Here is a 19,875-nt window from a genome sequence, read left to right as displayed (position 1 = left end):
GGGGCTACAGAGAGTTCCCCCCAGCTCCCTCTGGGTCCTCTTTGCTGCTGCCTCGTGGGTTGGGGATGTGCAGCCCCCTCCTTGCTGCAGACTGGCTGCCAGATCCTCCCTTCCAGCTGCTTTGTGTCTCGGTGTGCCAGGGCATTGTCTGCAAGGGAGAGACCTGGCAGAGTCAGCCGGAGGTCGGGCAGCATCTCCCCAGCATCCTCCCTGCGGCAGGCAAGGGTGGCCACCGGCCCCACAGACCCTGTCCAGGGGGGAGAAAGGCACAGGCACCGGGGCATCACCCCCAGCACCAGCGGCACAACCGCCTGCTTCTCCTCTGCTCCAACAAACTCTGTGGGGCTGAGCCCTCGTCCCGGCTGTGGAGTAGGTGGTTGGGCAGAGGGAATCCCTGGGGGAGGGACGGCCCAACCTCGCTATTAGACATCAGAGAGTCTCCACCGGGAGCCGCTTTGAAGCTCAGCTGCCCGGGAGAGCTCAGCCCCTCGGTTCCCCGCGCACGGACTGACTTTGACCCCGGTGACGGGGCACCCGGACGGGGAGAGGTGTCCGGACTGTCCCCTCCCCACCGCCCGCGGGGGGCGGGTCCCCCCTGCCCTGCCCTGCCTGCCCACCCGCGGGATGCAGCGGCCCCGTGGGCAGCGCCGAGCGCCTGTGAGCAGCGGGAGCAGAGCTGGCACCGGGGACCCCCGGAGGGGCAAAGCCGCGACCCCGGGAGAGGCCGAGACTCCCCCGGGGGGCCGGGAGCAGGGGGACGCCGAGCCGGGACCCCGGGAGCAGGACCCGGGACGGGGGGGGGGGGCAGGGACCGGGACCCCCAGGGCAGGGACCGGGGAGCAGGGGCCAGGACCCACCCCAGCGCAGGTGAGGCCGCGTCACCTGCGGGTCCCGCTGAGGCCGGCGCCGGTGCCGGGGCCAGGCCGGTCCCTGCCCCCGCCAGGCTCCACCCCGGGCGGTGCGGGATAAAACTTGGGGCACCTCCCCGCCAGCTCCGCGTCAGGGCTGCGCTCGGACCGGCTCCAGCGCTCGGGAGGGGGCACAGCACCGCACAGTACCGCGACACCCCCCCACCCCCCTCCCCGGAAAGTTTGAGGGTCTCTTTTCTCCCTTCCTGCCACCGGAGGCAGCTGAGCTCCAGCCGCGCCGGGGAACCGCGGGGCAGCGCTCCGGGCTCGGTGAGTGGGGCCGGGGTTGGCTATGGCCGGGCTGGGCCGGGCCGGACCGTCGGGGGTCCCCGGGCCGTCGGGGGCTCGGGCCGGGCTGTGGGAGGGATCCGCGGACCGGGGCTGCGCTCGCTCGCTTTTCCCTGAGCGGCTCCGGAGCGGGCGGGGTGGCCCCGCTTCCCCAAGCCCGGCGGCTCCCCTGGGGTCGACACGGCAGAGCCCACCCGCTCGAGGCGTCCGGGAGCGCTTCCCAGCCGCCGGGACCCTCCGTATCCCCGGGCACTCGGGGCTTTCCGTGCTCTCGGGGCACGGGCAGCGCCGCCGGTTCCCCTCGCTCCGGCTGCCGGGGACCCCGAGCGCGGCCTCCCGGGGAGGGGGTGTGCCCCGCTCGGTCCTCGCCGCGTCCCAGGGAGTGACCCCTCACCCCCAGCCCCGGCGTGCCGCGGGGACGGGACGGGACTGCCCGGGCCGGTTCGCTCCGCGCCGGCGGGCGGGCAGCGGCCCCAGGGCGCACCGCGGCCGGGCTCTCCGGTGTCTCGGCAAGGGCTTCCCGGCCCCCGCCGCGCCGCCCCGCTGCGGCCCCCCCCTCCACCCCCCCCCCCCGGGCCCAGGAGGCGCGGCGGGGCCGGCAGAGGGCGCCCGCGCTTTGCTGACTCATAGCCCCCCCGGGTGAGGGTGCCGAGCCGGGCCCGGGGCTGTGGCGTGTCTGGTCCGTGGGTGTCCCCTCCCCTCCCCGGGCCGGCCGGGGCTGGGGCCGCTGGGTCGGGGGTCTCCGCTGCGGAATTTGGGGGGAGGAGGGGGGGGGCGGCGGCAGGAGCGTGCTGGGGGGCGCGGGGGGCTCAGCCCCGCGTCAGAGCAGCTTCCCCGTAGCTGTAACGGCGTCACCGGGAGGGTGACCGGACGGGTGCGTGTGACCGGGCGGGTGTGACCGGCCGCGGGTGACTGTGCGTGTCGTCGTCGCCCCCCCGCCCTTTCCGCCTCGGTGTCCCCGCGTCACTCGGCTCCGGGGGCTCCGGCTCCCGCCCGGCCCCGCGGGCAGTCCCCTCCCGCCGCAGCCTCCTTCGGTGCGGAGGCCGCTCACCGCCCCCGCCGCAGCGCTCCGGGCCGCCGCCTGCCCGTGTCCCGCGTTCACCCCTCCGCGGCGCCCGGCCCTCCTCCCCCGGGCCCTGCACCCCCAACCCCTGCCCCGCCGCTTGCCCCCTGACCCCGGCGGCCCCCCGGACAGGGGCTGCCCGGCGCTGCCGGCCGCTGCCCGCGCCGGGTTCGGGCCCGTGGCCCCCCGCCGCTGCCCCGGGGCCCCTTTGTTGTGCGGCCCGGGATTATGAATGGCTCCAGGCGCGGCGCGAGGGCGCCCGGGGGGCGGGGGAGGGGGCGGGGCCGCGCGGCCGCGTGGGCGGGAGGAATCCGGCCGGGCCGCCCTCCCACCGGGCCACGTGGGGAGCCTGCGCCCGGTTCCTGTTGGCCGCCACCGCGGATGTCTGAGCGCTCGACGCGTTCTCATTGGCTGCGACCGCCGGAGGAGCCGGAGTGAATGAGGGCGAGGCCCCGCCCGCGGGACGTTGCTACATTGTAACTTCCCCCTCCCTCCCCCCGGTCGTGCTTCCACGGCAGAGCGCGGCGGCGGCGGCTGCCGGTTCGGCGGGTCCGGCCCCAAAGAAAGGGGGGAGCGAAGCGTCCTCCGCGCCTCCCCGCCCCTCGCCGCGGCCTCCGGGCCCGCACCCCGCCCCCAGAAACCCCGCACAGAAAGGAGAGCGGCGGAGAGGAGAAAGAAAGGAGGCAGCAGGCAGGGCAGGCAGCAGGCAGCCAGCGTCGCTTCCACCGCCCCCCTCCCGCAGGCAGCCAGCGCCGCCTCCCCTCGCCCCGCGGCCCCGCCAGCAGCCGGCGGAGCGGGAGGAGAACGGGAGATTTTTTTTCTATTTGATTTTTTTTTTTCAAATATTTTATTTATTTTGCTGGGGCCGCGGAGGGCCCGACCGGTGCCAGCCCGGCCCGGGGATCACCCCCGGTCGCCCCCTCCCCGGCTCCTCCCGGACCCCGCACGGAGGACTCGAAGCGGAGCCGGAGTTCCCGTGGGTACCGGCGGGCCGTGCGGCGGAGCGGGCCCCGTCTCTCCTTTGTCCGCTCCCCGCCCCCCCCCCCTCCCCGCGTCGCCCCCCGGCACCGACCGCCGCTCCCCCCGCAGGTCGGCGGATGGACCCGCAGCCCGGTGCCAGGAGCTGCAGCCGCGGGGCTCCCGCCTGCGAGGTGGTCCCGAACGAGCCCCCCATGAACCTCTACATCAACACCACCACCGGGACCCGCTATGAGCTCTCCGTGCCCGCCGAGGAGACGGTGGAGGGGCTGAAGAGGCGGCTGTCCCAGCGGCTCAAGGTGCCCAAGGAGCGGCTGGCTCTGCTGCACAAAGAGAGGTAGGGCTCGGGGGGGCCCGCCGGGGTGTCCCCCCCACCCCCCGGCAGCGGGGTTGGGCGCGGGGGCGGCCCCCTCGCACCGGGCTCGGCACCGCACAAAGGCTCCCGCCCCCCTTCCCCCTGCCTGGCCCCATTCCTCCGCGGGTCGGGGCGGGCAGAGCCGGGGGGGGGGTGGGGGGGGAGCAGCCCGGGGGGCCGCGGGCGGGGACGAGCCGGGGCGGAGGGATGGAGGGAGGCTCCGGGCCGTGCCAGGGACCGGAGCGCGGCCGCCGCCCCCTCGCTCGGCCCTTGCCGGAGCTCCTTTGTGGGCGGCGGGCCCCGGCCGTGCCCCGCGGGGGCTCTGCCCTTTGTTCTGGGCTCAACTTCGGCGGCGGCACGGCACGGCCCCCCCCCATCCCCCCGACCCCCAGCGCTGGGAGGGCCGGGAGCGGGGGGTGGGGGGGGATGTCCTTTGTCTGCTGAAGGCCCGGTCCGAGGGGGTTGCACAGCCCCCCCGAGTGGAGCGGAGCCCGAGTGGGGCCGGGCTGCCCCGCGCTGTGCTCAGCCCCGGCCTAGAGTAACTTGGAGAGTCTCGGCCGGATCGGAGAAGGGAACGGGGGGGGGGTGGGGGGTGGGGGGGACACCGTGTACATCTGCCGGCACCTACGGGTCCGGGGGAGGGGGCATGTCCCCCCGTGACGCCTCCCCCACCCCACGCTGGTCCCACCTTCTCCCCCCCCCCCCCCCCCCCCCCCCCCCCCCGTGGGCAGGTTTCCTGTGCCACGAAGCCCTGTACCCCCCTCAGCCCCTGCCTGGCTCCCTTGTCCCAGCAGCACCAGTTTGACTGATTGCTGCACGCACACACACACACACCCCACCCCCCCAGCCCTGCCCCAGCCCCGCTTGCACCGTGCACGGAGGAGGGGTACCCTGGCCCCGTGTGCTGTCCCCCCCGGGGTGCAGGGGGCAGATGGGGAGGAGGCAGCTGAGCAGCGGGATGCTGGGTTCCCCTCCTGCCTGTCAGGTGTTGGAAACACTTGAGGTAGGGGTGCTTGAGGGGGCTCGGTCCCCTGGGAGCAGCCAGCCTTGCAGCTGGTGTCCCCCCACGTCAGCGCGTGTAGCCGGGGCCTGCCGAGGCCGTGCTGACCTCGCTTTTGGCATCTGTCTCCTCTCTCCCACAGTCGACTCAGTTCTGGAAAACTGCAGGACCTGGGGGTCGTGGAAGGAAGCAAGCTGACGCTGGTGCCCACCGTGGAGGCCGGCTTGATGGTAAGCAGCCTTTTTCTGCTGCTCCCTCCCTCCCACTCGTCCCCATCTATTATTAAAGCCCCGGGCGAGGATGTGCTGGCAGCCCTGTGGCTCCACTGCCCCAGCCCTCGCTGAGGAGGCAGCGCTGGGCTGGGCTCAGCAGCAGGTTTAATATTTCACTGCTTTCTCAGGGCTTGTGTAGAAATAGTGGAAGTGACATGTCATCCCTCCCCTCCTGCTGCACAGACGCCCCCTCCTTCTCTGCATTTGTAATGTTAATCCCCCCCCCCCCTTCTTTTTTTTCCAGTCCCAGGCATCCAGGCCAGAACAGTCGGTGATGCAAGCTCTGGAAAGCTTAACTGAAACTCAGGTGAGAGGCTGGATGCCGGGGCACCCATAGAGACAAAGGAGGCTCCACGGGGCGGTGGAGGGGAAGGGACTGCTGCGACCTGACTCCTCTTCCCCTCCCAAAATTAGCGCCTTGTTTAGGTTTCACCTTCAGAAGGGGTTGGGAGTGCCGAGGGTGGTGCCCGGGGCGGGCACCATCATCCTGTGCAGCACCCAGCGCAGGGAGGTCCCACGCTGCAGCGCTCACAGCCCAAACAAGCCGGCAGCCGGGGAGGGCAGAGGCGCTGGGAGGTGAAGTGACTCATTCAAGGTCACGCGGCAGGTCGGCGGAGGAGCTGGGCACCCCCGGGCTCTGCCTGGGGGTGCAGAGCTGCAGCCCCCCACAGCTGCCCAGCCCCTGGTGCAGAGGCAGGGCTGGCCGCCTGCCCCACGGCTGGTGGCATGCGTTGAGGGGGGCTGGCCGCGCCGTGCTGGGGGCTCGTGGGGCCGCTGGGCAGTGCTGGGGGCTCATGGGGCTGCGGAGCCTGGTTTCTCCTCCCAGAGCCTTGAGGGTTCTTCCCCTTCTCCTTGGAGCCGTCCTTGGGGTGGGTGGGGAGGGGAAGTGGCCATGCCCGGGTGTTCTGGTGCTCCGTGTGCCTGCTCAGTGGCCTTGGGCTGGGGTGCCGAGGAGGGGGTGCAGGTGGGGGCGGTGCTGGCGGGGGCTGTGTTTAGAATAACTGTGAAGTTTCTTGGCGGCTGGTGGGGCGGCCTCCAGCACAGGAGGTGTCATGGGCGGGGGGGGGGGTCCTCCGCCCGCGGCGCGGGGAGGAAGCGTTCCCAGGGCTGGGTGAGCTGCCGTGGGTGCGTGCGCAGCCGCCGGCTGCCTGCCGCGAAGGTGGAATTTACCCCCAGCCGTGCAGGCCCTGGCTTCTTTGTTTTCAGTCCCTTTATTATTGCTGTTAAACTCTTTCCTTCCTCTCTGGCCAATGCTGCAGCTTATTTTTTTTGAAGGTGCTGGGTTTTTTTGGTTTGTTGGGGTTTTTTTTGTTTTGTTGGTTTTTTTAACCTTGCCCTTGTGGGGGAGGGGGCAGAGCTGTGCTGTGGCTTGGGCAGGGATGCTTGGCGGGGGCACAGCTGTGCCCCCCACAGGGACATGGCGAGGGCCAGGGCTGCCTTGGCATGGGGCCTTTGCTGACCCCAGTGCTCTTGGCTGCCCGGGGTGACCTTGACTTTCAGCGGCTGGTTTAACCCTGTGTGGGCCAAGGACGTGAGCTTGGACCAGCAGTGCTGTGCCAGGGGCTGGCTCCTGCCTCTGCCTTCCCCTGCCAGCGTCCCCAGGCAGCCTGGTTTGCTCGCAGGGTGCTGCCTGTTAAACTGGGGTGCAGAGCTGTGGGAGGGGGCTGATTCTGGCAGCCAAACCTGGGGTCCTGGTGCTTGTCCTGGCCTCAGGGCTGCAGCTGTTTCTGGTGGGGTTGTGCAGCTCCCCACCGGGGTGGGATGTACGGGGGAGCAAGCAGGGCCAGGGAACCCATGGAGCTGCCCAGAGCAGGGGGGCTTAGGGTACCCCTGCATCCGTGGGGCCAGCTGCTCCTGGCCTCGGAATGCCCAGCCATGGCTCCCATCTGCAGGCGGCCATGGTGCTTCCTGGCCAAGCACGGCAGGGGCAGAGAGGAGGTGTGTGGGCTACGGTCTGGTGGCCCACCGGGCAGGCGGCAGCAACCCAGCCCACCCGGTTTTCCCCTCGAGGCTCTGCCAGGCAGGCTGGGTGTGCTGTGGCAGGCGGGCGGCGCTGGCTGCGGGAAGCAGCTCCGCGCCTCCCTGCCCACTGCAGGTTCCTCCCGGGTCGGTGATTCAGGAAGCCAGGGCTGTGCAGGAGGAACCGCCAGCACCTGGGGGGCGGAGGGCGGGAGGGGGGGCAGGAAACCACTCCTCTCATTCATGCTTTGCTCGGCTCTGCCTGCGTCACGCATCCTCCGGCAGCGCAGGGAGAACTGCGCCGACTTCCTCTGGGGGCGGTGGGGGGGCCGGGGCGCTGCCACCCCCTCCCCGCCCAGGTGCCTTGGGGAAGCGGCTGTCGGGCAGGAGGCGATGCCGTGCCCTGGCCGAGCGGCACGGGGCCTTCCTGGAAGGGCTCGCCGCACTTCCTTCCGCCGGGCACGCTCGGCGGCTGCCCCCGCTTTCCAGGGAGCTGTGCCCACTGCCCCGGCATGGTAGCGCCTGAACGGGCAGCTGGTGTTTGATCCTGCAGCCTCAGCTCTTCCTTCCCTCAGTCCCTCCGCCCGATTGCGGAGCGCTGGGGGGCAGCGGAGGGGGGGGGGGAACGGACGGATGGACGGGACAGGGACGCATCCTGCCCAGCCAGCCCAGCTCTACCAGGGCCGGCAGCCCCAGGGGCTGCGGCCAGAGGAATGCGGCCGAGGGGCTCTGGCCCTCTGCCCTCCTTGGCATGGAAAAACCCCCAGGCAGTGGCGCGAGTGTCTGGGCGGTGGGACCCAGCTGTCAGCCGCAGCTGCGCCCGGCTGGAGAGCCTGCAGGGGCTGGGGGGGGGCATTTCCTGCTGCCCCTCCTCATCCTCGGGCTGGGCTGGCCTTTCCCCTCTGCATCTGCCAGGAACCAAAGCGGGACAGCTCGCCTGTGTTTTTGTGGGGGTGCTGCCCTCCCTGCTCGGGGCAGAGGCTGGGGGGGGGGGGGGGGGCATCTCCTGTTTTCCCCCAGCCTGGGGAGTGGGGGGGCCAGGGTGACGTGGGGCCAGGCGTTGGAGCGAGGCGGGAATGCGGCGTTCTCTGAGTCATCGGTGTTTCTGAGAAGCAGCCGGGAGACACTTGCCCCGTCCCTGCAGGCCCTGAGCCCGGCACGGTGCAGCTGGATCCCCTCCCAGGGCTTGGCAGGGTCCTTGGGGACCCCTGGGCATGGGGGCTTTGGGGGGGGCCCGGTGGCCCCAGACTCCCCGGCGGGGCTGTCCCGGTTCCCGTGGCAGTGCCGGCTGGGAGGGACGGGGTCCTCCCCGGCTGGCTGTGGGCGGCCGAGCAGGCGGCTGGGTGGGACGTGTTTGCATTGGAGCGGCCTGGTTTCGCCGGGGGGGTTGGCAGCAGCGTGGGGGCGGGTGCTGGGAGCCCCGGAGCTGTGCTCCCGCCGGGCTGGCCGCCCTGCCTGGGGCACCGCGGGGGCCCCGCCAGCTCAGCGCCACGGCTGAGCCCCCCAGCTGCCTGTGGGGGGGTGCAGGGGGCTGGGGGGAGGCAATGAGACCCCCCCATGCCTGGGGAGGAAGGGGTTATTTTTAGTGCTGCTGGGAGAAGCACCCAGCAGCGCGGGCTCGGCGTGGGTTTGGGGCGCTCTGGTTTCTCCCAGCGCTGGCAAGGGGTCAGGCAGGACACAGGCAGGGCGCAGGCAGGTGTGAGTCAGATGGAGTGGGGAGGCGGCCCTGGGTGCCGGCTGACGTCAGGGGGCCCCGGGGAGGTGTGCGGGGCTCCCCCGAGCAGACCTCAGTAGGGAGCAAGGGCAGTTGGTGTGCTGGGGGTGGCAGTGAGTGACAGCAGCTGGGGAGGGCTGTGAAAAGACCCCACTCAGGATCTCAGTGGAGGGGAAGGATGGGAACTGCCCTGCCCATCCTGGGCATGGGGCTGGGCTCTGCTGGGTGGCAGGAGGGGGCTGGTCCCCTTCCCCAACACAGTCTCAGCACCCAGATGGGAGAGCAGTGTCTGGACTCTGGTTTGGGGGTCTACAGGGTCTGTGCCCTGTGGGAATCATCCCACCTACACCGGTTCCAAGAGCAGCAGCAGGGCCACGGTGGTCCAGCAGCCGTGTGGGGCTGTGGGCAGCTGCTGCTGCCTGCCCTGGCGTTGCTGCCTGCGGAGGGCTCCGCGCAGGAGTCGTGACGGCCGCGCTGGTGATGTCGGAGATGCTGTTGTGGCTGGAGCTGGGATGGTCATGACTGGGCGGTGGGGATGGGGCACCGCGTTTGCAGGGCCGGTACGGTGTGGCAGGGGGACGGAGCTGCCAGCCAGGCATGTGTCCATCCCCGGCTGCTAAGGGCAGGGAAACCGAGGCAGAGTCTGAGCCATGGGGCAGGACGGGGGCTGGGGTGATTGCTTTTGTGTGGCCAGGTGCTATGTGCACGCACATGCGTGTGCACACGCGTGCCCATGTGCACGCACGCCGTCCTCTCCCGCCCCCTCGCCCCATAACCTCCGTGTCCAGAGCTGCAGTGTCTCCTTCACGCCCACCTCTTCCTCTGCAGCCTCCGCCTGACATGCTCGGGGCTTTGCTGCTGGTATTTTTAAAGCTGCTTTTCCCACGGCTTCTCAGAACCGGCCTCTGCTGGAACGGGGCGCGGGGGAGCCGGGATGGGGCTGGGGGGGGTGCTGGGGGAGCCGTGTGCTCTGCAGAGGTGCCAGCCCTTGGCTGGGGAGGGGGTGGGGGCCATGGGAGCAATTGGGGAGCGCAGCTCTGCGGGTCCACTTGGGACCCCTCACCTCATCCTGCCGCGAGCGATGGCTGTGCCCCGAAGGTGCCGGTGGGGGTGTGGGTGGGTGACGTCTGCTGGGAGCCATGCACGGTGCTGCACGTGACGGGCTGGGAAAGCCAGTCCTTGCTGTGCCCTAGAATAGCTCGGCTGGGGGGGGCGGCAGTGGTGGCGTCATCCCCATTAGCTGTGACCCAGTGTCCTGCCCACAGCCCTGCCTGTGCGTGAGCCCACACCCTTCAGCCGGCAGGGCTGGTGGGGGCAAGAGGCACAACCCCCCTGCCTGTCCCCCCCAACAGCACACACAAAGGCCTGGGGGGGTGGGGGTGGTGTAGCACCATGGCAGTGGGGCTCATGGCTGCCCCAGCCCCCCCCAGAAACGTGGGGAGATGCTCGGTGGAGCTGGAGGGGCTCCCCTGTTCCCTGGCACAGCTGTCGAGTGATTTATGTGTCCTTGGGGGGGGGGGGCTGAGTGGTGTTCGGGGGGGGGGGGGGCAGCAGGTGCTGGGGATTGGGCCCCCCCTCCACAGTCACGACCTGGGCAGGGTCAGGCCCCTGCTCTTGTCTCCACGCCGCAGCTGCTCCATCACCTGCCTGCAATGGAGGCCTCCGGGGTGGGCAGGGCAAGTCCTGCCTGTGCAGCCGCTCTGCCGGGGCTGCCCCCCCCTCGGGCCGCATTTGGGGAGGGAAAGGGGGGTGAGGGGAGCCTGCCCTCCCCTGCCTGATAGCCCCAAGTCATAGCAGTGGGCATGGCAGGGACTTGGCATGTCCTCACTTGCCCCCTCCCCATCCTTTGGGCAAGCTTGTGCTGGGGGGGGTGGGGACAGCCCCCCCCGCACCCCCTCCCTGCTGGCCAGAGGAGCAGTGCTGGCCCCGGGGGCGGGTGTGCAGCTGTGCGGCAGCCCCGGCTGCGGCCCCTGCCTGTCCCTACCCGCCGGGCGCTGGCGGGAGCACCCTGGCTGTGGCGGGTTCACCGCTGGGGAGGGCGGGCAGGCATGGCATGGCACAGCACGGCACAGCCGTTTTGTGCTGCGAGATAAAGGGCGGGGAGGGCGGGATGCAGAAAAATACCCCCCTGGCGCTGTCAGCTGATAGAGCTGGCACCGGGCTGGGGTCACGCAGGGACGATGGCTGGGCTCGCCTGCCTGCCAGGCTGGCGCGGCTGAGGGGGGCCGCAGGGTGGGGGTTGCCCCTTTGCTGCCCTAATGACCTGTCCCTGTGGTGGCACGGCACCGGTGAGACCTGTGAGGGCAATGGCCATGCCCCCGCTCAGCACCAGGGGGGCTCCACGTGGCAAGCCAATTGCGTGCCGTGGCTGATGAGGGTCCTTCTCTCCCCAGGTCAACGACTTCTTGTCGGGACGGTCGCCGCTGACCCTGGCCCTGCGCGTGGGTGACCATATGATGTTCGTGCAGCTCCAGCTGGCAGCTCAGCAGAGCAGCGGGCAGCTCCAGCACCGGCACGTCATTGCCAGCCGGGGCGAGGCGGGGGCTGCCGCCAGCCCCCACTGCCGGACACTGCATGGCAGCACCGGCTCCAGCTTTGCCCGCATCCCTGTGGTGCCCACGTGCCAGCAGAGCCCGGCCCCCAGCCCCACGCCCACCACGCCGGCCCCCCCCATGTACTGTAACACCCCCCACCCCGCTCCCGTCACCGCCGGGATGTTCCGGTCGCACGGGGCCAGCGCGCAGACGGTGAACAGCAGCGTGGTCTCCTCTTGCTCAGAGGTGAGTTGGGCCTCGGGGCTCCTGGTACCTTTGGGCCGGGTAGCCAAGCCCTGCACTTCCCAGCCCTGCTGCAGCGATGCCCTTCCCTGCCTTGGTTTCCCCACGCATGGAACAAGTGTTCCCTTGCCCGGTTTGCAAAATGCCCCCAGGTCCTGGGGAGGGCCTCGGGGATGGGGTGTAATCCAGGTTCTTGCTCTGCTCGTTTTCAGAGCCTACCTGTCCCCATGGCCGGGCCTGAGCTGCCTGCCAGTGTTCCCTGCTGCTGCCCTTCCCCTTGCACAGCCGGGCTGGGGGGGGGTGACTGCCCAGACCCCCAAGGCTGGGGACACCAATGCCCCAGAGGGGTGGGGCAGCCATAGTCCCTTGCGTCCCAGTAAAACTGGGGCTGCTGGTGCCTGCTGGACCCTGCTCCCTTCCTGGCACTGCTGCGGGGGTCGCCTGGCCCGACCGTCTTTGTTCGTGTGGGGGTGGAAGGGCTGGAGCCAGGCTGTGTGCCCCTACCCCCCCCCCCCCCCCCAGCACGCCTGGGTCCCCTGCCCGGAGGCTGATGCCGTGTCTCTCCTGCCTGCCCAGGTGGAATGCGGCACCCGCAGCAGCAGCTCCCCGGGCAGCAGTCCTGCCCCCACGGCCCGATCCCGCAAACCCGGTGCGGTCATCGAGAGCTTTGTCAACCACGCGCCTGGGGTCTTCTCAGGGACCTTCTCCGGTACGTGATGCTGAACCTTGCCCAGGGCTGGGGGTGATGTGGGGGCTGCGGGTCTGGGGGGGGACGGACTGCTCATCTCACGCCCACCTCTTCCTCCCCACAGGCACTTTGCACCCCAACTGCCAGGACAGCAGCGGGCGGCCACGGCGGGACATCGGCACCATCCTGCAGATCCTGAACGACCTCCTCAGCGCCACGCGACACTACCAGGGCATGCCCCAGTCCCTGACGCAGCTCCGCTGCCAGACGCAGTTCTCCTCCTCCTCGCCCCCTGCCTCCCCGGACCTCGCCACCAAAACTACCTCAGAGCCACTGCCGGCGGCCGCGGCCTCCCCGCCCCTGCACCCTGTTGTCCAGTGCCAAAGCCAGATCCGGATGTGCAAGCCCAGCGGTAAGCCTGGCTGCCTCCGCGCCTTGTGTGGGAGGGGGCCGCTGCCAGCCGCTGGGGGCTGCTGCGTGCCAGGGCGCCTCGACTCGCCGCGCTGTCCGCGTGCTGCCTGCGTGTTCTGGCAATGCCCGGTGCCAGGAGTCCGTTGGGTTTGGCACCTGTTTGGCATCCTTGGTCTGTCCCATCCTGCTTGGGTCTGTAGGTGTTTGCAGGCAGGATGGGCGAGGGGGGCTGGGGAGCCCCTGCAGCCCACTACCCTCAGCAGGGCTGGAGCTGAACCCCCTTTTTGTACAGGGTCCCCCCACAACAGCTCCTGCAGAGCCCGGGGCTGCAGAGTCATTGGAGCCTCTGGTGTTCAGATAATTTTTCCCCTGTAACGACTGGCACTTCTCTCTTTGCGTGGCTGAGCACGCTGGAGCGGGCACGGGCACCCCGAGGCTCTGCCCTGCTCCTGCCTGCAGCAGAGGGAGCAGGCAGGGGGCTGGCAGGCAGGATGGGGCAGGGGCCCAGGGGAAGGGCTGTGGCAGACCCCTCCCCTGTCCTCCCCCTGTGGCCAGGGGTGATTGACAGGTGTCAGGGTGGGGGCCCTGAGGCTTTGCAGTCTCTGTGGGGGGCGGGGGGGGGGGGAAGGTTTGCCCCTGCCTGACCCTGCTGAGGTGGGGAACAGCTAGCACCCCCGGGGACCCCCCATCCCAGCCTTGCTCTGGCCCCTCCACCAGCCACAAAACCCTTTGTCTCCAAAGGGTCCTGGGAGGGGTGGCACTGGCAGAGCAAGGCTGGGGACAGGCGGCTGTGGTGTCCCTGGCCCTGCTCCCCCCAGAGCTCTGGACCTGTCCCTGCTGTGTGGGGGGGAGGGCACCCAGACTCCTCACCCACCTCCCCCCATTTGCAAACCTGCTGGCCCAGGCTGGGGGCAAAGGTGGGTTTGGCTGGGGCTCCCGTGGCCCCCCGGGTGGTTGTGGGGCGCACACCTGCATGCCCTGAGGCCGGAAGACGCCCGGAGGCGCCCGCCCCATCCCCCCATCATCCCCCCCTTGCAATTTGCTTAGAGAAAAGAAGTGAAACCACCGGTGCCGGCCTGGGGGGGCTCGCCCTCCCCTCTGGGTTTTCTCTTCCTTCTCTCCTGGCCGAGGGGGGTCCGGCCCCGCCAGGGATGGCTCGCTGCCGGCTCCCAGCCCTCCGTGATGTGGCTGGGGCCCCGGTGTGCCGACGCAGCCGACCGGATGCTGGGGCCCCCCGCACCTTGCAGCGAGATGTGCTGGGGGGGGACAATGACCTCCCCCCTGCCAGTGTGAGGTGTCCTCCAGGGCCCTGGCCGGGCTCACCCTGCTTGGCCTGAGCCCCCCCCCCCAGCACCCAGCCCTGGTGGCACTTGCGGCAGGGCCACCTGTGTGGCTTCGCTCCGTGCCACAACCCCTTCTCCCCAGTCTGCCCCAGGACAGGCCTTGATTGGGCTTGCAGGGGGCTGCCCCCCCCCCCCCCCCATTTCTGGCGTGTGTTTCCACCCATGGAGCATTCGTGGTGTCTGGGGGGAGTCATGGGGCTGTGTGAGGGACCGAGCGTGGCACGTGGGGTGCCCGAGTGGAGCTGCCCCACCACATTGGGGGTGGCTGTGGTAGCTCTGTGCCCGTCCCCATTGGGCCAGCCAGGGAGCAGTGGGGGCTGTGGGGCCATGCTCTGCCCTGGGCTGCGTCTCAGCTGTGGGGCCGGACCGGGGCTTTTCCCCCTGGTTTCAGGGGGGGCTGTTGGAGCAGGGGTGTTCAGCACTGATGGTGTGGCTGAGTCCCTATCCTGGGGTGGCTGCACAGGGGAAACTGAGGCAGGAGGGAAGCGGAGCTGCTCTGTCCCTGTTGCGTGGCTTTGCCATGTCCCTGCATGTCCCAAGATACCACCCCCCCTTCCCGGCTGCCGGGGATGGGGTTTTGGTGCTCCCAGCCCCCCACCCGCTCCTGCCGCAGCCGTTCTCCTGGCCAAGTTTGTTCTGGAGCAGGATCCCTTTTTTCCTCTTTTCCCGGTGCTGGAGCCCACGTCTGGAGCTTCAATTGTTCGTCCTCCCACGCGCCGCAGCGGGGCCGGGCCCGCGCCGGCTGCCGTGCCGCGGCAGAGGGGGCGGCCAGGCTGGCGCCGCTCCTCCATCGCTGGGGAAATGCCCCCCTTTGCCAAAGCGCAGCAGAAAGGGGCTTCTCCCCAGCGGGGACCAGCCCAGCGCCGGCCGTCCCGCGGGGCGGCGAGGTGTCCGTGCATCTGTGCCGGTGCTGCGCCGTGGGAAGATGGCGGGCGGCGATCTGCGTTCCCCCTGGGTGCGGGGAAGGGCGGCCCCCCGTGACCCCTCCACCGCCTTTGCTCTTGCAGGGGATCGCTTGCGGCAGACAGAGAACCGGGCGACGCGCTGCAAGGTGGAGCGGCTGCAGCTGCTGATGCAGCAGAAGAGGCTGCGCCGGAAGGCTCGCCGGGACGCCCGGGCCCCCTACCACTGGCTACCGAACCGCAAGTCCAGCCGGACCAACAGCAACAGCAGCGTCTCCAGTGAGGGCAGCCTGGACCTGGACTTCGAGGACTCGGTGTGGAAGCCGGAGGTCAAGGCGGACATGAAATCCGAATTTGTCGTAGCATAGAGCCGTGCCCGGGGGGGGGCCCCCGGGGCCGTGGACTCTGCCGGGGAAGGGGGGGGGGCCCCACTCCTGCTGCCCCGGCTGGCGGTGGTGTCATTTCTGTTGTCATGGGCTAGATCTCCTCTAGATTTGCCATCTCCTGCGACCGGATGCCTCGGGGCTGACCCTGCCCGTGCCGGGGGAAGCATTTCATGGGGGGCGGCTGGGGCAGCCTCACGCAGCCCCCTCCCCCCCCAACTTGTTTGGGTTTGGTGAGACGGGGGGTGAGCAGGCAGGAGCCGCTGACCCCCTCCCGCATCCTCCCCGGCCGGGAACGGGGGGTCCTGGCACCCGGAGGGGGTCCCTGGGGGATATCGAAGCTGCTGCTTTGCTGTGAAGAGGGGTGCAGTGGGGCAGGCTCCGGCCCCCCAGCATCGGCGTCGTCCCCCCTGCCCCGGTGCAGGCAGGAGGAGATGAAGTCTCTTTCGGAGGTGCTGGGGCCCCCCCGGGTTTGGGGGCCGTTTGTTTTCCTTCCCTTCTATATGTAGCATTGCTCGGCTGTGGGGCTGGGACCCCCCCGGGCGGCTGGGGGGGACATGCGTGTGCCTGGGTGCCACTGGCCCCGCTGCTGCAGCCGGGGGTGGGGGGGTGGGGGGGCCTTGTTTTGGGGTGGGGTTTAATTTTGGTTTTGGAGGGAAAAGAATGGCGCCTTCCCTCCACAGCTGAGACCAACTTCCGAGTCGCTGGACTCCTTCCCGCCCACCTCTTGGTTGGTTGGATTTTCTTTTTTAACTTAAAAAAAAAAAAAAGAGAGAAAAAAAAAATTAAAAAATAATGAATAAATAAACCCAGTACTCGGTCATGGCTGTCCGCAAGCCATGGGGCTAATATTTATAGACATTAATTACCCGACTGAGCCAATACTGACATAGTCTTGCATAGGCCGTAGAAATCCTTTTTTCTTGTCCGACTTTGATTTTATTTTTTTTGTCAGGAGATCTGTGCAAATAGAGAACCCATGTGATGTGTTTTTTGTCTGTAAAAGTCTTTTTTGTGTGTTGGGGGGGTGGGCGGGGGGGAGAGCGAGGCTTTCGGTCTTTAATATTTTATTTTTTATTTTTGAAATAAATTTGGGCAGTCTGGATGCAGCCATGCCTGCCGTTGCCATCAGTGTGGGGATGGGGGGGTGGGATGGGGCAGCCGGGCATCCCACCTCCCGGCTGCGGCACCCTAACGTCATTCACTTCTGCGTGCGCGTATGAGTTCAGCACGGCATGTACACGTGTGCGCCCCTCTACCTGCGTGCGTGGCTGCGCACCTCCTGAGCTCTGCACGCCTATCTGTGCACGCAGCCCTGTGCATCCCTACACCCAGGTGCGCACGCCTCTGCCTGGCTGGGCACGCGCAATCACATCCAAGTGTGCACGCACCCAGCCCTGGAAGCATGGCGGGGGGGGGGGGGGAGGTGATGGAGCTGCCCCTTCTTCCCAGGAAGGGGGAGCAGGGCTGGGGCCCTGGGGCTGGGCCCCCCCCCCCCCTCAGCACCCGACTGCAGGGACGTGCTGGGGCCGGTGCTGCCAGCCCCCGACCTGCGGGGTGCTCACCCAACTGGGTGAACCTGGCCCTGGCCCGCCGACGTGCTCCACTGTCTTCCCCGAGGAGCCGGGCTGGTTCCACCAGCTGGGCCGGCTGCGGGTGCTGGCACCTTCCCTCCCACACCAGCCTCAGCAGCCATCCTGCGTCACAGCGGGGCGGCCACGGGCCGGGGCAGAGGGGTTGGCGGCCGTGAACCTGCTGCCACCCCGATGTCCCGGTTCAATCCTGGGCCCGGCATGGCTGTGCCTCAGTTTCCCCACCTGCAGCTGCAGGTTTGTTTTCCCGTGGTTTTCCCCCGCCCCAGGGAGGGTGACGGGGTGGGGATGGCCCTGGGGACACGCATCAGTGCCATCCCACCCGTGGGCGTCTGCTTCCCCCGGACCCTTTGGCTCCTGGGGGAAAGGCCCCTGGGGTCCCCGGGAGGAAACCGTGGGGGCCAGCGGGGCATCGGTGGCTGCATGGTGCCACAGCTGGGGACACCGTGGGCTGGAGCACCCCTGTGCTGTGCTCCTGTGCCTGATGCAGGGATGCGGTGATGTGGTGGGCACCAGCACCCCCAGGTCCCCAACGCACCCAGGAGGTGGGTGAAGCCGGGCCCCAGGGAGACGGGGAGGGGGCAGGAGTGTCCCCCAGCCCACGGCCTTTCGTGGCTGCCCACGTCCCTTGCGCCCTGTGCGTGTCCCCTCTGCCACGTCCCCATCAACCCTGTCCCTGCACCCCAGGGAATTGGAAGGGGGACAATCCAGAGCCCCATGGGGGACCCAGCACCCCACGGACAGGACAGGATTGCCCAGCCGGGGCTGGAGGCTCTTCCTGTGCAGGAACACCCAGGGGCCCTGCCATGGGGCTGGGGGGGCCTCGCCGGACCCCAAGCCCCCCCGGGGGAAGCCAAGCGCTGGAGGAAGCTGGGGCCGGGAGAGGAAGTGGCTCAGGTTCCTGCGGTGACATGTGCCGCACCGGGCGTCCTGCTGCCAGCGCCCCACTTTGACGTCATTTCGGGTAGAGTGAGCCCCGGGCCGCCCCCCCCGACACCCCCGGCCCGCGCCGCTCACGCCAAATTTGGCAACGGGAAGAGGAGCCGCTCGCCGCGCCGGGAGCAAACGGCGGAGGCCTTTTAAGGCAATTGCTGCCTGGCTGGGCACACGCGGGGGACACACGCACGTGGGCACGCTTACGCCCGCCTGTTTGCACATAGGCACGCTCGTGCCCAGCTGCTCGCGGGCACACGCGTGTGTGCAGAGGGACGCACGCAGGCAGCTGTGCACAGGGCCACACACACAAACAGCCACGCTGTGGGTGGTCCCCCGAGGACCCCGACCCCCCCCAGCCCAGCCAGGGCGTCCCGACATCTGCTCCCATCCCGCGGCCTCAGCTCGGGGGTCGTGGGGCCCCGGAGGAACTCGGGGAGCAGTGGGGATGGTGGGTGCTGCGGGGTCGAGGTCTGGGGTGAGAGCTGTGCATGGGACAGGCCTGGCCCCAGAGCATGGCACGGCACAGCATGGTACTGCACGGCGTGGTACTGCATGGCACGGCACAGCATGGCACAGGCCGGCACAGCACAATGCACCACGGTGCGGGCGCCCACAGGAGGTGTCTGCGGTGCAGCGGGAGGCAAGCTGGGACACGGGGCGCCGCATCGCGCCGCGCCACACCACTGGGGTGACATCACCGCGCCCGGGGCCAGCAGATGCTGGCGATAAAGCGGGGGGGGGGGTCGCTGGCAGCAGGGCGAGGCCGGGCAGAGCCAGGCGTCCAGGTGCTTCACACACCCCCTCTGCACCCCATCCTGCCTCCTCCTCCTCTGCCCCCACCCCGGCCAGCGCCCCAGCCCCCTGCCCTGCCCCAGCGCTGCTGCAAGGCCAGGTCCACGCCGGCATGGCTGCGCTCATCCCACTCTTCCCAGTATGAAGCAATCCGGCAGCGCCAGCATTGTACCTTTGGTGTGGTGCCCGCTGGGGGGACAGCATGGGTGTCACCCTGCGGGTGTGCGTCCGTGCATGCGTGTGTGTGCTTGCACAGGGCAGGGCCTGCGCACGGGCGGGCATTTGCAGAGGGGTGTGCACGGGGCTGCGTGCACAGGGGGTGCTGGGGAGGGAGCGTGCACGGGGGGGGGGTGTTGGGGTTGTGCACAGAGAAGCACATGCGCGCGAGCAAGCGCACGCTCCCAGTGTGCCCCCTGCCATGTTTCAGTCCCTGGGGGAGTGACTGTGCCCCGGCCTTGGACATGCACGGTGGCAGCTCCCCGCAAGGAGCAGGTGCCCCCCCCAGTGCCCCGGGGTCAGCCCAGGGGTGCAGCCCATGGTGCAGTGAGCACGGCAAACACCCGGCAAACACCCGGCAAACACCCTGGCAGGGCCTTGTCCACAGGCCAAATGTTTGCCTTCAGTGGTGCAGCCCTGCCATGGCAGGGTGACCTGAGCTGCAGTGGCTGAGGGTGCCGGCAGGAGAAGGCTGGGGACCCCCAGGGCCTCCCCACACCCATATGTGGCTCGTGGGTGCAGGCGGGTTGGAGCGGGTGCACCCCCCCCCCAGCCCAGCCCAGCCCCCGCAGCAGAGGGTGTGCCAGGAAACACCCATGACGGGCGAGCGCCTGGCGGCTCCCACGGCCCTCCCGGCACACCCGTGGGCCCCGGCGCACACCCACAGTGCCGGCCGCAGCCATGGTCCCGCGCTGCACGGGGCACACGCCCGGCCCAGGCACGCATGGGGGCTGCGCATCAGCTCCTCGGACACCCAGACCCTTGCACACCCGCTCACTGCACCCTACACACCCCCCACCCCTGCAAGCACGGCCCAGCCTCGCCACGGCTTGTGTGCGCCTGCATGCAACCCCCCTGCCTGCAAACACATGTGCACGCACCCATGTGCACGCACGCACCCCGCTGCCGAGCACGGTGGCGTGTGCCCGGCTGCTCAGCGTGACGGCACCAGGACCCCCGCAGTCGCCTCCTGCTCGCCTGGCTGCCCCGAGGTTCATCGCTGCTCAGGACAAAGCCCCAGCCCCGCAGACCCCCGGTGCCGCTCGCCGGAGCGCCCGACGGCTGCGCCCGGTGGTGGCTGCTGGTGCGAGACGGCGCTGGCACGGCTCTGCCAGACGCCGGGTGGGCGACGAGCTGCCGGCGTGTCCCTGGCAGGAGCCCGGAACACGGCGTCTGCCGGCAGCGGGGTCCTGTTGTGGGGGTGAGCCCCAGCCCCCGCATGGGGGGGGCTGCAGAGAGCCTCCCTGCCACCCAGCTCTGGGGGCACTCGCCAGATAAAATAACAAGCGCCGCAAGGA

The 19,875-nt window shown here is 69.7% G+C and overlaps 1 protein-coding gene across 2 annotated transcripts; it reads left to right on the top strand.

Annotated features, from left to right (window-relative positions):
* The first annotated feature begins 925 nt into the window (after positions 1–925).
* Positions 926–15,849, top strand: MIDN (midnolin). Of its 2 annotated transcripts, none has more exons than XM_054805709.1 (8): positions 926–1,178; positions 3,349–3,574; positions 4,735–4,822; positions 5,109–5,171; positions 10,931–11,317; positions 11,891–12,023; positions 12,127–12,414; positions 14,764–15,849. In XM_054805709.1, the coding sequence occupies exons 2-8, from the start codon at positions 3,357–3,359 to the stop codon at positions 15,024–15,026; spliced, it is 1,440 nt and encodes a 479-aa protein (XP_054661684.1). In that variant the 5' UTR covers positions 926–1,178; positions 3,349–3,356; the 3' UTR covers positions 15,027–15,849. The 2 variants fall into 2 exon arrangements, with proteins under 2 accessions (XP_054661684.1, XP_054661685.1); XM_054805710.1 differs by lacking the exon at positions 926–1,178 and adding an exon at positions 2,544–3,235.
* Positions 15,850–19,875: the final 4,026 nt, after the last annotated feature.

This window comes from Grus americana, chromosome 28 (genome assembly GCF_028858705.1).
Source record: "Grus americana isolate bGruAme1 chromosome 28, bGruAme1.mat, whole genome shotgun sequence".
Lineage (NCBI taxonomy): Eukaryota > Metazoa > Chordata > Aves > Gruiformes > Gruidae > Grus > Grus americana.
The sequence above is the reverse complement of the archived record's forward strand: the minus strand, read 5'-3'. Positions and strand labels throughout refer to the sequence as shown.

Coding starts and splice junctions, on each gene's coding strand:
- MIDN (XM_054805709.1), top strand. CDS start 3,357: ATGGACCCGCAGCCCGGTGCCAGGAGCTGCAGCCGCGGGGCTCCCGCC. Junction 12,024..12,126: donor CTTCTCAGGGACCTTCTCCG/GTACGTGATGCT, acceptor TCCTCCCCACAG/GCACTTTGCACCCCAACTGC. Junction 12,415..14,763: donor CCGGATGTGCAAGCCCAGCG/GTAAGCCTGGCT, acceptor TTGCTCTTGCAG/GGGATCGCTTGCGGCAGACA.